The sequence below is a fragment of the Oncorhynchus clarkii genome, chromosome 10 (genome assembly GCF_045791955.1).
Source record: "Oncorhynchus clarkii lewisi isolate Uvic-CL-2024 chromosome 10, UVic_Ocla_1.0, whole genome shotgun sequence".
NCBI classification, from domain to species: Eukaryota; Metazoa; Chordata; class Actinopteri; order Salmoniformes; family Salmonidae; genus Oncorhynchus; species Oncorhynchus clarkii.
In genome coordinates, this window is record NC_092156.1 from 57,179,735 (window position 1) to 57,197,907 (window position 18,173).

Here is an 18,173-nt window from a genome sequence, read left to right on the forward strand (position 1 = left end):
TTTTACATCAGCCGATGTCAGAAAAGTCTACAGAGAAACCCAGCCTAAAACCCAAACAGCAAGCAATGCAGATGTAGAAGCACGGTGGCTAGGGGAAACTCCCTAGAAAAGGTAGGAACCTAGGAAGAAACCTAGAGGAAGCAGGCTCCGAGGGGTGGCCAGTCCTCTTCTGGCTGTGCTGGGTGGAGATTAAAATAATGTATCTTTATTTAACTAGAATAGTCAGTTAAGAACAAATTCTTATTTACAATGAAGGCCTATATCGGCCAAAACCGGACGACGCTGGGCCAATTGTGCGCGATGCCCTATGGGACTCCCAATCATGGCCGGTTGTGATACAGCCTGGATTCAAACCAGGGTGCCTGCAGTGATGCCTCTAGCACTGAGATGCAGTGCCTTAGACCACTGCACCACTTGGGAGCCCTTTAATAACAGTACATGGCCAAGATGTTCAAACATTCATAGAAGACCAGCATGGTCAAACAATAATAATCACAGTGGTTGTAGAGGACGCAACAGGTCAGCACCTCAGGAGTGAATGTCAGTTGGCTTTTCATAGCCGAGCGTTCAAAGTTCGAGACAGCAGGTCCGGGACATGGTAGCATGTCCGGTGAACAGGTCAGTGTTCCATAGCCACAGGCAGAACAATTGAAACTGGAGCAGCAGCACGAGCAGGTGGACTGGGAACAGAAAGGAGTCATCTGGCCAGGTAGTCTTGAGGCATGGTCCCAGGGCTCAGGTCCTCCGGGAGGGGAGGGAGAGAGAATTAAAGGGAGCATACTTAAATTCACACAGGATACAGGGTAAGACAGGAGAAATACTCCAGATATAACAGACTGACCCTCGTCCCCCGACAAACTATTGCAGCATAAATACTGGAGGCTGAGACAGGAGGGGTCGGGAGACTCTATGGCCCCGTCCGACGATATCCCCGGACAGGGCCAACCAGGCAGTATACAACCCCACCCACTTTGCCAAGGCACAGCCCCCACACCACTCGAGGGATATCTTCAAACCACCAACTACCCTGAGACAAGGCTGAGTATAGCCCCCGAAGATCTCCCCCATGACACAAACCCGAGAGGGGTGTCAACCCATACAGGAAGATCACGTCAGTGACTCAACCCGCACAAGTGACACACCCCTCCTGGGGACAGCATGGAAGAGCACCAGTAAGCCAGTGACTCAGCCACCGTAATAGGGTTAGAGGCAGAGAATCCCAGTGGAGAGAGGGGAACTGGCCAGGCAGAGACAGCAAAGGCGGTTCGTCGCTCAGGTGCCTTTCCATTGACCTTCACACCCCTGGGCCAGACTACACTCAATCATAGGACCTACTGGAGAAATTATTCTTCAATGAAGACTTAAAGGTTGAGACCGAGTCTGCGTCTCTCACATGGATTGGCAGACCATTCCATAAAAATGGAGCTGTATAGCAGAAAACCCTGCCTCCAGCTGTTTGCTTAGAAATTCTAGAGAGAGTAAGGAGGCCTGCGTCTTGTGACCGTAGCGTATGTGTAGGTATGTACGGCAGGACCAAATCAGAGAGATCGGTTGGAGCAAGCCCATATAACGCTTTGTAGGTTTGCAGTAAAACCTTGAAATCAGCCCTAGCCTTAACAGGAAGCCAGTGTAGAGAGGCTAGCACTGGACTAATGTGATCCAATTGTTTGGAGTCAAGATTTTAGCAGTCGTGTTTAGCACTAACTGAAGTTTATTTAGTGCTTTATCCGGGTAGCCGGAAAGTAGAGCAATGCAGTAGTCTAATCTAGAAGTGACAAAAGCATGGATTAACTTTTCTGCACCATTTTTGGACAAAAAGTTCCTGATTTTGCAATGTTTCTACGATGGAAAACAGCTGTCCTTGAAACTGTCTTGATATGTTCGTCAAAAGAGAGATCAGGGTCCAGAGTAACGCCGAGGTCCTTCACAGTTTTATTTGGGACGACTGTACAACCATCAATATTAAATTGTCAGATCCAACAGAAGATCTTTGTTTCTTGGGACCTAGAACTAGCATCTCTGTTATGTCCGAGTTTAAAAGCATAACATTTGCCGCCATCCACTTCCTTATGTCTGAAACAGGCTTCAGGGAGGGCAATTTTGGGGCTTCACCATGTTGCATCGAAATGTACAGCTTTGTATCGTTTGCATAGCAGTGAAAGTTAACATTATGTTTCCTGAATGACATCACCAAGAGTGAAAACAATAATGGTCCTAAAACGGAATCTTGAGGAACACTGAAACTCACAGTTGATTTGTCAGAGGACAAACCATCCACAGAGACAATCTGATATATTTTCAACAGATAAGATCTAAACCAGACCACAACTTGTCCATGTAGACCAGTTTAGGTTTCCAATCTCTCCAAAACAATGTGGTGATCGATGGTGTCAAAAGCAGCACTAAGGTCTAGGAGCACAAAGGACAGATGCAGAGCCTTGGTCTGACGCCATTAAAAGGTAATTTGCCACCTTCACAAGTGCAGTCTCAGCGCTATGATGGGGTCTAAATCCTGACTGAAGCGTTTTGTATACATTGCCGTACATACCTACACGTACGCTACGGTCACAAGATGTATACATTGTCTTCAGGAAGGTAGTGAGTTGCTGCTCTCAAAATTTGAATTTGAATTTGGCGCTCTGCAATTCAGCGGATGTTGACGAAAATGATCCGGCTAAAGGGATCGGTGCGCCAAGATCGGACCCCTTTTTTTTCTTCAATATTTGCCTAAAATGACATACCTCAGTCTAACAGCATGTAGCAAGGATATGCATGTGCTTGCTACCATTTGAAAGGAAACACTTTGAAGTTTGTGGAAATGTAAAAGGAATATAGGATAATATAACACATTAGATCTGGTAAAAGATAATACAAAGAAAAAAGTGAACTATTTAATAAGGATTTATTAACAAAGTCAATTAATCAGTCTTAAGCCATGTTTCAGTCAGGCCAATCACATCAAGATTATGAACCGCGATTACTTAATTGACTATAACTGCCTAGAAAGTGAGGGATCTAACATTAAGTAGCCCTATTTTGAGATGTTAGAGATCACAATCTTTCAATAATGACAGGGATGGAGGACGAACACAGCCATGTTTAGTTTTGCCCAACCTAGATCGAGGCACGGACTCGGTCTAATGGGGATAGCTGAGCTGACTACACTGACTGTGCTAGTGGCAGACTCCACTAAGCTGGTCGGCTGGCCAACAGCCTGCACCCTATCTCAGTGTGGAGCAAGAGGAGTTAGAGCCCTGCATATGTTCATAGATAAGATGAAAGCACCCCTCCAGCTAGGATGGAGTCCAGGTCAGGGACTTAGCATGTGTGTATGTAAACTCAGCAAAAAAAGAAACGTCCTCACTGTCAACTGGGTTTATTTTCAGCAAACTTAACATGTGTAAACATTTGTATGAACATAACAAGATTCAACAACTCAGCCATTAACTGAATGGGATGGCCCTAGCCCTCACCCACCGATCCAACAGGTCCCAGACTTGCTCAATGGGATTGAGATCCGGGCTCTTCACTGGCCATGGCAGAACACTGACATTCCTGTCTTGCAGGAAATCTCGCACAGAATGAGCATTATGGCTGGTGGCATTGTCATGCTGGAGGGTCATGTCAGGATGAGCCGGAAGGGTACCACATGAGGGAGGAGGATGTCTTCCTTGTAACGCACAACGTTGCGATTGCCTGCAATGACAACAAGCTCAGTCCGATGATGCTGTGACACACCACCCCAGACCATGACGGACCCTCCAACTCCAAATCGATCTCGCTCCAGAGTACAGGCCTCGGTGTAACGCTCATTCCTTTGACGATAATCGCGAATCTGACCTTCACCCCTGGTGAGACAAGACCGCGACTCGTCAGTGAAGAGCACTTTTTGCCAGTCCTATCTGGTCCAGCGATGGTGGGTTTGTGCCCATAGGCGACGTTGTTGCCGGTGATGTCTGGTGAGGACCTGTCTTACAACAGGCCTACAAGCCCTCAGTCCAGCCTGTCTCAGCCTATTGCGAACAGTCTGTGCACTGATAGAGATATTGTGTGTTCCTGGTGTAACTCGGGCAGTTGTTGTTGTCATCCTGTACCTGTCCCGCAGGTGTGATGTCCAGATGTATCGATCCTGTGTACGTGTTGTTACACGTGGTCTGCCACTGCGAGGACGATCAGCTGTCCGTCCTGTCTCCCTGTATCGCTGTCTTAGGCGTCTCACAGTGCGGACATTGCAATTTATTGCCACATCTGCAGTTCTCTTGCATCATTGCAGCATGCCTAAGGCACGTTCATGCAGATGAGCAGGGACTGTGGGCATCTTTCTTTTGGTGTTTTGAGTCAGTAGAAAGGCCTCTTTAGTGTCCTAAATGTTCGTAACTGTGACCTTAATTGCCTACCATCTGTAAGCTGTTAATGTCTTAACGAATGTTCCACAGGTGCATGTTCATGAATTATTTATGGTTCATTGAACAAGCATGGGAAACAGTGTTTAAACCCTTTACAATTAAGAAGTTATATTACACTAAGCTGGAAGTTGATTTGTGTGCTGGCTGCAGTTTCACATAACACATTTTCTGCAAGAGATTAAGCAGGGTTCAAGTTTGGGGTCCTATGAACTTTTCCATTGCTCCACCCCAAATGGCACTATTCCGTATTTCAGGGGCACAACTTTGGTTTTAGAAGTAGTGGAGGGGCATCATTTGCTTTATTGTTTTTTTTAATCTAGTCTTACACTCCAAACAGGCTACCTGACCGCTCGGAGGCGTCATCAAGGTCCCAAAGCACACCATTGCCTAGATTTGTATCACATCCCAATGATGAAACTGGGGGGGGGCAATAATGTATTTTCAGAATGTGTGTGTGTGTGTGTGGGGGGGGGGGGGGGGGCTGCGAGTCTCCAACTCTGGTCCTGGAAAGCTATTGGGTGTGCAAGCTTTTGCTCCAACCCAGCACTAACACATCTACAACGAGGAAAGAGAACAAGAGACAGCATTGTCAACATTATCAATGCATGACACTATTTCAGAGCAAAAACATTGTTAAGGGGGGATAGGGGAGACAAAAAATAATATGCTAATCATCACTGAGCGAGTCTAAAGCTGGAGGCAAGAGCAAGACAAATGGCTTCTCGGAGTAAGACTCTTAATAACCTTCTCATTACAAAATGTCCAGGGGCCTTCAACCAGAGCCCCCCAAAAAAGACGAAGCAGAGCTTTGTGAAACAAGGATGTCAGTTTCAAACAAATCAACTTTGACTCCAAAAAAAACATTCCTTACCCCAGGATACTTCAACTGTTGACTATCCGGGAGAATAAAGAAAAGGGAGCACTATGTGTGACGTGGTAAGGTTGGACCCAGGTGCAGAGAAGAGACCAGGCAAGGAATCAGTGGTTTAAGGATAAAAAAATACTTTACTGAGAATAGGTAGTCGCAGGATCACAGTACACTTGAAAAGCAACAAACGCTAAGTCTCAAACTCACTCTGGAAACAAACACACGAAGGACCACAGACAATACACCTCTTTTAACAGGGACACAATCATGAAATAACAAGACATACCCGAGTCCGATAAAAGTCTCTAGGGCGGTCTATGCCGCCCTCTGGTGCCAGGAGGAACCATGACACTCTGTTGCTGGGTAAATTGAATAGATTTATTGATGAGAGAAACAACCAATAGTCTTACGTTTCGGCATGATTCGCCTTTGTCAGAGCCTTAAGTAGGAACAATGTGGTAGGCGCCTATATACCCTCGCAGGGTAGGGTCCCACTCGTCATGTCAATCAAGCATGTCAATAATGTCAACACTGTCAGTAGCATTAGCAACTACACACGTTATTTTAACAAGAGTATGATCATCATTGATCATGCTGATCCGGAACAAAAGCCTGCACACCCAGTAGCTCATCCAAGATTTGATGGCTGGAGATCTTGGACTAGGAGGTTCCTGACTCCGGCACTCTTATAATCACCACAGAGATACATATGTATATTATGTTGCACTTAATTCTGTGCTGATTAACTTCTCATTACAAATGTCCAGGGGGCCTTTTCCTATCTTTCCGACATACGATTGGCTCCTATGGTTTGAGCCGCCTACTACTGGCCTTTACAATTCACTTAAGCATGTATCAAAATCACAATCACCCGCACAACCCCCTCCAACCCTGTTTCGAGCGACCAAGAGGCTATTCCATCACTGCCTTGAAGATCAATATTGACCTCTGGGTCAGTTGCTCTAGGTGGGTTTCCTCCCTTTCCTCTATTTCCCTCTCTTCTCGGATACAGATAAACAGAAATGTTAGAGCAACGTTCCATCAACATTTTAAAGACCAATATGAACCTCTTCAGTAGTGCTGGTGTGTTGCCTACTTGCCTTTCCTCTATTTCCCTTTCTCCGTTAATACAGATGAACTAAGATATTAGAGCGTTTAGTAATCGCTTCAAACCAGAGACCATGAAGAGACATTATATATTGGAAACGAGGGTTTCAGTTTCTCTACATCCCAAATGGCAGCCTATTCCCTGTATAGTGCACCATGGCCCATAGGGTTCTGTTCAAAGGTAGTACACTATGTAGGGAATAGGGTGCTATTTGGGATGCCGCCCGTCCCTCTGGTGCTGAGTGAGCAAACTGTCATCTCGGCCTGTGCTGTGTGGATGTGTGAGTCTCGAAACGGGGCGGTTTGTTTTGCTCCTTTCTCTCCTCGCTCTCCCCTCTCCCCGCTTTCCACCTGTCACTCTGTTTTTCTATCCTCTGTCTCTGTGTGAAATCGGCTGTTTTTCTCGTTTTTTCACTCTTCTGTCTCTCTCCCTCCATCCCTCTCTGCCTTCATTTTTCTCCTAGCTTGTATTTTCTCGAACCCAATTTCTTTCTCTCTTTCACTGCGTTGGTTGAGGACTCTCTTTCTCTATCTCAATCAATCAAATTCCAATTTGTTTTATGAAGTCCTTTTTACATCAAAAGTTGTCACAAAGTGCTTGTACAGATACTCAGCCGACAAACCCAAAGAGCAAGCAATGCAGATGTAGAAGCACAGTGGCTAGGAAAAACTCACCACAAAAAGCAGGAACCTAGAGGAGGAAACCTAGAGAGGAACCAGGCTCCGGGGGGTGGCCAGTCCTCTTCCATCTTTCTCTATCTTTCTTTCAATAAACCACCCTCTCTCCCTCTTTTCCAACAAATCCAATTAGTTTATTTCTTTCACTGGGTTGGTTGAGAACTCTCTCCTACGACCTATTTCTCTCTCTCATCCCTCTCTCCCTCCCGCCTGTCTTGTTGATGTGAACAAACCCCAACCCTAGCAGCACATCTGCTGGCTTGTCATTGAGTACGTGTTATTGACGTTGGGCTGAAGGTGGGTGGCGTTGGAGAGTGAGATATCTCTCCCCCGCTAGAACATCATGACTTCGCTGCTTGAATTTATGCTGATGACTTCTCCAATAAAAAACAATGGCCTTCTGGGAAGCCGTCTGTCCCCCTCTTGGCTTGAGCTTTTGAGTCTCTGACTCTCTCATCACCGATTTCTCTCGCCCTCTCCCCAAAAAAGGAAATAAAAGTTTTAAGCTCTGAATTTTTTTCTCTTTTCTTTCTCTCACTGTCTCTCTTTGTTCTATTTTCCTCCCTCGTTCCGGTGGGGTTTAATGTCATGCTGGGGCGGAAGACTAAATGGAAGATAATTTGCTTTGATGTTTCAGAAACAATAAAAGACCTGTGTCAGAAATATAGGGGACAAGCTGCATTTTCAGTCGTCATGCTGTGTCAACTGTCTAATTAAGATTCCATATTTTCCTCATCCTCCTGCTCTCCCTTCATATCTCTCTCTCCCTCTCCCTCTCAATCTCGCCTTTGCTTGCTCTCTTTCTCCTCTGTGCTCTCCCTTGCCCTCTAACTCTCTCGCTATGCCTCCTTCTCTTTCACACTCTCATCCCCTCCTTCCCTTTCTCTCTATATCTCCCTCGCTCTTTTCTCCCCCTCTCTCTCCCAGTGTGCTGCAGCCTGATATGGGGAAAAAGTCCAAGTACAAAACCACAGTGAAGAAGAAAACGCTCAATCCCGAGTTTAATGAGGTACTTCCACCCGCTCCGAGCACTACAAATCACTCTCCCTAATACATAAACCAATACCTGGCAAACTTCCAGTGAAGCAATATCTATCATTCTTCCCATAAACACATAAAGATGTAGGTTCTTAATTTGAGATGTTTGCTACTGCAGGAAAATAATCCTTAGCAACAATAAACGTGAATTATTTGGTGGATTATAATTCATGAACATTTTTGTATGGGTTGATACATTGTTCGTTAGGGCAAATCAATTGTGACGTTTCAAAAGTGGAAATCACAAACTTTAGAAACATTTTTAAAACTCAAATACACTACAAGTTTGCAGGAAAATCCTCAGCAAACAAAAGTGTGATCAAATTAAGATCCTACATCTGTACCTGGCAACCCATTTCTCTGACTCACATTTAGCAACCAGATGAGCAAGATATATAATATATCATATTAATGTTGTTTGTTGAAGTTGAATTCTATGCCCTTGGAAGTGATGGAGAGCTATAGCTTACCCATTCTCAAGCATTTGTGTTAGAATATTGTCCCATGCATTTAAATCCATAATTTGATTCCAGTACCATCATTTGAATACATTTTCCATCTCCTTCAATACTGCATAACTACCTACCATACCATCAATGTGAATTTAAGTCAATGCATGTTTCACATTCAATGTTAAACATAATCTGAATAAAATTCTGCTAAGTGTGAGTACATGAATACCTTTCTCTCTCTCTACCTCTGTTCATTACAGGAGTTTGTGTATGAAGTTCCGCACGACCAGCTGGCGAAGAAAACCCTGGAAATCTCCGTATGGGACTACGATCTGGGGATGAGCAACGACTTCATAGGTAAGAGAAAGGGGAAGTAAGGGAAAGGAGGAGAGTAAGCGAGAGAGAAATATAGCTACAGAAAATAATGTAATAGAATTTGTGGGTGCGAGGAGGAAAGCAACGCGGGCCGCAGTGTGATGAGCAATGACATCATAGGTAAAAGAGAGGGAGGGAGCGAAGACGTCATAGGTAAAAGAGAGGGAGGGAGCGATGACGTCATAGGTAAATGAGAGGGAGGGAGCGAAGACGTCATAGGTAAAAGAGAGGGAGGGAGCGATAACGTCATAGGTAAAAGAGAGGGAGGGAGCGAAGACGTCATAGGTAAAAGAGAGGGAGGGAGCGATAACGTCATAGGTAAAAGAGAGGGAGGGAGCGAAGACGTCATAGGTAAAAGAGAGGGAGGGAGCAAGGACGTCATAGGTAAAAGAGAGGGAGGGAGCGAAGACGTCATAGGTAAAAGAGAGGGAGGGAGCGATGACGTCATAGGTAAAAGAGAGGGAGGGAGCGATAACGTCATAGGTAAATGAGAGGGAGGGAGCGAAGACGTCATAGGTAAAAGAGAGGGAGGGAGCGAAGACGTCATAGGTAAAAGAGAGGGAGGGAGCGAAGGCGTCATAGGTAAAAGAGAGGAAGGGAGCGAAGACGTCATAGGTAAAAGAGAGGAAGGGAGCGATGACGTCATAGTTAAAAGAGAGGGAGGGAGCGATGGCGTCATAGGTAAAAGAGAGGGAGGGAGCGATGACGTCATAGGTAAAAGAGAGGGAGGGAGCGAAGACGTCATAGGTAAAAGAGAGGGAGGGAGCAAGGACGTCATAGGTAAAAGACAGGGAGGGAGCGATGACGTCATAGGTAAACTAGAGGGAGGGAGTGATGACGTCACAGGTAAAAGAGAGGGAGGGTGCGATGACGTCATAGGTAAAAGAGAGGGAGGGAGTGAAAGGAGGAGAATAAATAGTGAAAGGATGGAAGAACTGAAAAGGGGGATGAAATGAAAATGAGCAGAAAAGAGGGAAAGGACTGCGGGGGCCGTATGTGAAGAAGCAAGAGCATTGGGAAATGAAAACGAGAGCGACAGAAAGTTGTCCTCAATCCCTCAACGGGGTGACACGTGAGATTCACACTGCTTTGTGAGGCACTAAACAGCTCTGACACGGCCCGACGTGTAACGTATATCACAGGGAGAACCGGTGGGGAGGCAGCTGGGGCAGAATGGATCGTCTCCCAGGGAGCTGGAAGGCCTTGAGATCAATGTGTTTTACTCCCATCTGGAGGTTCCCTGTAGCAGGCTAAGTCTCTCTCTCTCTTTCTGACTGTCTCCCTAGTGCCCTCAATCTCTCTCCCTTGCTCTCTCCCTCTCTTTCTCTCTCTCAAGCTGGGGACATAACGTTGGTGAGTTATTACCCACACCCAGAAGAGAAGGGGTAAAAGGCCATCGCTCTAACACACTGCTCTGGCTAACCTCTCCCATGACTGTTATCGTTATGGTGTAATGGCCAACATACACGATGGCCTAGATTTGTTAGCACTGTGGAAAATGACTGTGATACTGGGAGAGACAGAGTGAGACGGGAGGAAGATGGGGAAGAGAAAGGGGGGAGTGACCGAGAGGAAAAAAGGCAGATAGAGCAGAGGGAGAAGCAAATGTGCTGTCAAATACTCTCTGTAAAGGCCAGGAAGAATGATGGAGGTAGAAGTTGAGAAGCCAGGGACAGAAAAATGTCAAAGAAATAGAGTAATTATGGAAGGCAGAGAGAGAGGAGGAGAGACGGAGAGAGAGTAGCAGTGTCCCCCCTGATTTGTAAGAGCAATTGATGGGCGGACTGGACCTTTCATTTTGCACAAAGACAGAGGTGTGGAGGAAGGAGGAGAAGGGGAGGAATAGAAGAGGAGGAAAAGAGAAAGGGAGTCGAACGGCCTCCCTCATCCATCACGCCGGGTCACACAATCGCCCGCCATTTGTTACCCACACCCCTCCGGGCTCATGAAGTATGGTATAGAAGGTCATTAGGGGGGCCTAGACAAACTGGGCAAACAGGTCAGGTGTGTGTACCACTGTGTGTGTGTGTCTGTGTTCGTTGGTGGCAAGAATGAGAAGGGGTCATTAGGAAGGTACGTGAGACGACTATCCAAACACACTTGCTCTCTGAAACTTGGGCGCGAGGTGTGTTTGCGCACATACAATTACACACATCCTGCTGGGCACACGCTGGTTGAATCAACGTCGTTTTCACATTATTTCAATGATATTACGTTGAACCAACGTGGAATAGATGTTGAATTAACGTCTGTGCCCAGTGGGATCTGTGTGTGTTTGTGTTACTGTACTTGTGAGAACTGTGTGTTGATGTGTGTATGTCTGGTTCCGAGGGAGTGTGAGTTATGTAAGAGAACAGTATTAACCTCCCCATACCTCTCACTGTATCTGAGTTTAATACCAAGGCTTAGTGGGGCCACACATGAGCTATTGAGCGTGTTTTAGGCGTTGTGAAATCCAGCGTCTGTTAAATACTGTGTTAAAAACTTCACACTCCATCAACTATGCAATCACAGCCAGGAAAACCTCTGTCTGATGACCCCCCCCCCCCCCCACCCTCTTTCTCTCTCTCCTTTTTCTTGCTGTTCTCTCTCCCTGTGTGTCTCCCGTGTCTCTCTGTGTGATTCTCTTTGGGTCTGTCTGAATGTCTGTCTGTCGCTAGGTTGTTCATGTAAAATATATGTTTTTCTTGATGACTCACCTACCTGACTAAAGATTAAAGATTTCCTTTCTCTTCTCTCCTTCTTCCTCTCCCTTTGTTTCTCTTTTTATCTCTCTCTCTCTGTCTGTCTCTCTCTCCCTTCCACCTTCTCCCTCCCTCTCTCACAGGCGGAGTTGAACTGGGCATAAATGCCAAGGGAGTGAGGCTGAAACATTGGTTTGAGTGTCTCAAACACATCGGCAAGAAAGTTGAGTACTGGCACACCCTCACGCAGCAAGGAGCCCCTCCGGAGGCCCCCCCGCAGTGACTGACATACACACACACTTTATCGCAATTATTAAATGATAATCAATGAATGGTGAAGAAATAAATCAATAATAATGTAATAAAGTAATAAGTGATAAAACATGCAATAATGATACGGATAATGATGATATAATAATAATATTAATAATAATACAAAATCACAATAGTAGGTAATTATCCCAATGTAGCTTTTTTCTAAGTAAGTACATTTGTGAAAATGTCCCTCGTTGAAATGTTTAATGTGAAGGTGCGAACAAATTTGACCTTAGCCCTCAATATTGTGAAGTCACTTGCATTTCAGTCATTCAGATGTACACATTAATAGTGTAGAATCTCTTACCTGCACTGTAACTACAATACTGGAACAGTCTGTAAGCACCTTTGGGCCCTTTGCCAAACAAGGTCTTGTTATGAACGTTGTAGTCACCAGGTCGATTCTACTCGGATGCAGTTGAAAAGGTGCGTCCGGTTGAGATGACTGGCGTCTAGCAACGCTAATGCTAACTGCTATAACAGTTCTAGGAAGTATGGGAAACTGCATACTTGGTGTGTCTCTGAAAGTGGCTGCGGCGAATAAAGTGGGTGGATCAACAGCGATGGGTGTAACATCAGCTCTCTCTTATTGGTTAGACGGTTTTGATTGAGCGGTGTTGTTTTTAGTTTCTTACCATGCAACTACCATACCGCAAGTGTTTGGACTTCAGTTTTGAAGCCAGAAGATGAGCGGAAATTGTATTTCACTGCTACAAATAATTGTATATTTTCAGTGAATAAAACTGACAACTTTGAATTTTTTATTAAAAGTACTAATGATGTGACTGTCACCCTGATGCTGGCTACACTAGCTACTTCCCACGCCGTTGCGGGACAAAAGTGCTTAGCAAGCGGAAGCGACAGACCCGGTGTTGTTGCCGTTCATGCCGTCCCTATTGAGTAGGTTGTATCAAGGTGACATCTAGATAGTTATCAATATTAGTTACTTATTGTGTAGGTTGCTATCCCACTTGAAATAAAATAATGGGAGGGCAAAAAATGGCCACTTTAGCTACTGCTAGCAACACGGCTGCCCAGTGGGAAGCACCTCAGGTTGGCAGACACTTTGATACAACAACAACGGCACATTAGTCATTTGCACTGGCTTATACACTCCTCGTGCAGCCCAGTCAGCCACGCAAAACGGTCTTTAGCACCAACAAATCTGCCCAATTTAATGATTCGCTTTCCATATACCCACTTGTGTTGATCAACTCACTTCTTTTGCCACGTCCACTTTCAGACACACTCCACATATGCAGTTACCCACGACTCAGTTCGAGCATTAACTAAGCTAACAAAACAAACTTCGCTAATAATGCTAACAGTACTAACAATGGTACCAGTGCTAACAGTACTAACAATGGTACCACGCCCAACAGCGCTAACAGTACTAACAGCCCTAATAGTGCTAACAGTACTAACAATGGTACCAGTACCAACAGCGCTAACAGTACTAACAGCCCGAATAGTGCTAACAGTACTAACAATGGTACCAGTACCAACAGCGCTAACAGTACTAACAGCCCTAATAGTGTTAACAGCGCTAATTTAGCGTAATAGGTGTGAAAACAGTATTCACCAAAGTGCGTTAACAGCGTTAGCATGTGTTTACCCTCCTCTGCATCCCTGATTTACTATACAAAGTACCCAAATGATGAGGACAAGTTGGGTAAGTCACCTGCTATAGATTTTTATTATGGTGGATGTCGCTCTGATGCAAACTGGCACACCATGACGTTAAAGCACAAAAGGATCCATCTGACGGTCTGTCTCTGTGTCCGATGTCTGTAGGTGATGACAGTGGGTGTCTGTATCTCCCCTTATCCTCCTGTGTGTATGTGTCTTTGTGTGTGAGCGAGTGTTTGTGTGTGCATACATTTTGCATACAAATATGTGTGTGCACGTGTGTTTTTGTGTGTTTGTCTGTAAGCGTGCCTCCAAATGTCTCCATCCATGAACCCCAAAGCATGGAGCTGTGAAGAAAGACTGAAAAAAAGAGACAAGACTCACTCCTAGAGTACGACACTCACTCCTATGTTCCCTGGATGTCTCCCTGGTCTAGCAAACTGATGTCCTGTCACATGTGCAACAGTATGGCTGGCAGTCCAGTGAGTCACTTTTCCTTGGTGACAGTCACACAAGATTACCATCCGTCTGGATTATTTTCTAAACCCTGCTCTGTGCCCTTTGACCTTTGACTTTGAGTGACTTGAAAGCTACACAGAGAGATTTCCGCGGCACAGTCTCAAACAAACTATAGCCCCTACTCTAAAGAGGGGTTATCAGGGGTTATCAAATACCAACTACTGGTTGTGCAGGCTTTTGCTCCAGCTCCAGCCTAATGCAGTCTGGACGACAATAAGTGTCATCGAGCGTGTTCGTGCTGGAACAAAGGCATTCACATCCCAGTAGCTCTCGAGGACGTAGAGTTTCCTCCTTCTTTTCGGGGTGCCCTTAACACTAAGATTTTATTTATAAATGCCAGAATTTTTTCAATTTCATTTCATAACATTCAAATGTTCCATCATGGAGATTAAAAAAACTATTAGTGGGAGAAATATGGAAAAAAACTGAGATTTTATCAATTTACTCATCTATTCATGTCTAAGTCGAGCATATGAAGCAGTGTTTAGGTCTAGGAGTTAGGGTTTGTTTAGGGAACTTTGAGAGAGAGACTACCCAGGCTGTTTTCATGACAGAGAACTGCCCATAGAGCTTAAAAGACTACCATGGGCTGCCAGACTTGCAGGGATGGACAGCAGAGATTTCCCTGGAGGAAAGAGAGATTGGCTGTGATAAATTATACTCAGCATGGCAACAATCCCTCCCTGAAGCTCTACCACTGGACTGTGTGGACAATCATGGACTGTTCTGCATGCAGGATCAAAGGATACTGACAAGACGTGTGTGTGTGTGCATGCTTGCAAGCGTGTGTGCATTGTGTACATTTCTGTGTGTGTGTGTGTGTGTGTTCATGCATTGAATCTAAACACACTCATGGACACCTCACTCCCCCACCATCCCTCGCAACAACAAAAAACACTGGCATAAAGTAGACAGTGACTTCTCACCATGGATTCCTTTACCAGAGACAGACCTCGAGGGGTTAACCACATTAAGGACAGAGGCCCAACCCTGTGGCCCCTGGCTACAGTTTGGACACCTTATAGTTCCAACGTTGGCCCACTAAAGCACACTATTACCCTTTTCACACTACTGAGACAAACACAGCCAAGTCAAGCCAAGCTGTGTCACACTGGCCTGGTTACTCATCTACTGTATTTGCTGGAATGAAAAAAGGACAATGTGAAAATAAAATATCCTGGCCAGCACAGTATGGTTTGGGTCGGCCCTGTAGTGTGAATTAGACATCTCAGTCAGTCAACAGTCTCCTGGACTTTTTCTTACTTTCTAATCGTTGTCTGGGATCTCTGTGTTCGTTATTCTGTACTTGGACAAAGGTTTGAATGAAGGCGTCACCATGGATAACAAAAAAACAACGATGATTCAGCATGGCTAGGGGTCAAATCTAGAGGGACTGTGACATGGATCATGGATCGTCAAAGCTAGGGACTGAACTCTGAAACGACGAGTGAGAAGTTGAGCTCGTCTAAGTCTTTCACGGTCACCAAGATCGTACGTTGATTGACCTCGACAAAGATGGCGGTGGAGTGGAGAGGGAGGAATCTGTTCTTCTCTATGCACACCAATGACGACACAGGAAGCCTCTCCACGCGCAGCAACAACAGTGAAATGAATCATCAAATGATAAACATCTCCGATGTCACTATGTGATATGTTGTCAAAGATGCATTCAAGGTTTTTTATGTATGTAATACTGCATATGTATACAACGGGTGGGTCTAATCCTGAAAGATGATTGGTTAAAACCGCATTCCAGCCGGTGTCTATTCCACAAGTTACTTAGTATGTATGTACTTCCCTCTCCGGGATATTCCTCATCATGGGAAGCCAGGCTTGAAGTTCTGATGTAACAATGGGAGATGTTTCTTCTCTTGTTCAGGTGATCTGGTGGTTTATTTTCACTCAGATTCTCTCTATCTCTACCTTTTATTTTGATATGTTGTCGGTCTAGCGAACTTGACTTTGTTCATCATGTGACAACAAAAAAAACGTATGCATCTTAACATTTTAATAAAGAAATGCATGTGTAACGATTGTCATATATATGCATATGTAACTAACATTGTAACTAACATTGATCAATGCCAATTTCTTTCTGGTTGATATCATTGACATGGTATCATCAATCAAATCTGTTACAGCTATCATCGCTGCTGTGTACTCGTTGGTTGGTAATTTACTGTTTGTAAGAAAGAAATAAGGGATTATTCAGGGTAACTTGCTCAATTTGATGCTTTTCTCGGTTCTGCCGTTGCTTTAAAACCTTTATCGTCATAGATATTGACATTGTCTTCCTTTAATGACATGGAATGGGGAGACAGGGTGGAGGGGAAGGACTATTGTTACAGCATCCCTGTGTACTCACTGACATCCTGTACTGTCTATCTCTATGTGGAACATACGGTGTGATTGCCATTCTGTGGTGAATTTGTGGAACTACTTCTCAAAATAAACTGAACCCGTTTGAGTGGCTTACTGTGTACATTTTTGGACAGAAGAGTGATTTAAATGGCACATTTGTCCAAAAAAGATTTCCATACCACGTGGAGAGATGTTACCTTTTATTCTTTGATAAGTCATGCATTTTGTGACAACCTACAGCGAGCCCTCGCGAGCATTTATATTAAAACACTTTGATAGTCATTCTACGAAGTTACAATGAACATGTCATTATAGAGTCTATATCGATTTATATTACATGATGAAACGTACTGATGATTAACCGTACAGTATCGTCAAAAAGCACAATCTCTCAATTAAGTCATACTGCATGCCTTATGATTAACAAGACTTGGTGTGATCATAACAACATACAGGAACTCAAGTCCTTTTGTTCACCTGACCTAGAATTCCTTACAATCAAATGCCGACCGCATTATCTACCAATAGAATTCTCTTCGATTATAATCACAGTCGTGTATATCCCCCCAAGCAGACACATCGGCGGCCCTAAAATAACTTCATTGGACTCTATGTAAACTGGAAACCACATATCCTGAGGCTGCATTTATTGTAGCTGGGGATTTTAGCAAAGCTAATCTGAAAACAAGGCTCACAAAATTTTATCAGCATATCAAATGCGCGACCCAGGCTGTCAAAACCCTGGATCATTGTTATTCTAACTTCAGCGATGCATATAACGCCCTCCCCCGCCCTCCTTTCGGAAAATCTGACCACGACTCCATTTTGTTGCTCCTAGCCTATAGACTGACACTAAAACAGGAACCGCCTGTGCTCAGGTCTGTTCAACGCTGGTCCGACCAATCCGATTCCACGCTTCAAGATTGCTTCGATCTTGTACAATGGAATATGTTCCACATAGCGTCGTACAACAACATTGATGAAATTGCTGATTCGGTGAGCGTGTTTATATGCAAGTGCATCGGTGATGTTGTACCCACAGCGACTATCAAAATCTTCCCCAACCAGAAACAGTGGATTGATGGCAGCATTCGTGCAAAACTGAAAATGCGAACCACTGCTTTTAATCAGGGCAAGGAGATCGGAAACACGACCGAAGACAAACAGTGTAGCTATTCCCTCCGCAAGGCAATCAAACAAGCTAAGCGTCATTATAGAGACAAAGTAGAGTCGCAATTCAACAGCTCAGGCACGAGAGGTATGTGTCAGGGTCTACAGTCAATCACGGACTACACAAAGAAAACCAGCCCCGTCACGGACCACGATGTCTTGCTCCCAGACAAACTAGACAACTTTTTTGCTCGCTTTGAGGACAATACAGTGCCACTGACACAGCCCGCTACCAAAACCTGCGGGCTCTCCTTCACCGCAGCCAACGTGAGTAAAACATTTAAACGTGTTAACCCTCGCAAGGCTGCCGGCCCAGACGATATCCCTAGCCCCGTCCTCAGAGCATGCGCATACCAGCTGGTGGGTGTGTTTACGGACAATTTCAATCAATCCTTATTCCAGTCTGCTGTTCCCACATGCTTCTAGAGGGCCACCATTGTTTCTGTCCCCAAGAAAGCTAAGGTAACTGAGCTAAATGACTATCGCCCCGTAGCACTCACCTCCATCATCATGAAGTGCTTTGAGAGACTTGTCAAGGATCATATCACCTCCACCCTACATGTCACCCTAG

The 18,173-nt window shown here is 44.8% G+C and overlaps 1 protein-coding gene across 1 annotated transcript in view; it reads left to right on the forward strand.

Annotated features, from left to right (window-relative positions):
• The window catches only part of LOC139418818 (double C2-like domain-containing protein beta), a 49,370-nt gene extending 32,827 nt beyond the window's left edge, over nt 1–16,543 (forward strand). Inside the window, exons 9-11 of the mRNA XM_071168545.1 lie at nt 7,987–8,068; nt 8,810–8,906; nt 11,752–16,543. Coding sequence (XP_071024646.1) covers nt 7,987–8,068; nt 8,810–8,906; nt 11,752–11,891 — 319 coding nt within the window. The 3' untranslated portion in view covers nt 11,892–16,543. The remainder of the gene's footprint in view (nt 1–7,986; nt 8,069–8,809; nt 8,907–11,751) is intronic.
• The last annotated feature ends 1,630 nt before the right edge of the window (nt 16,544–18,173 follow it).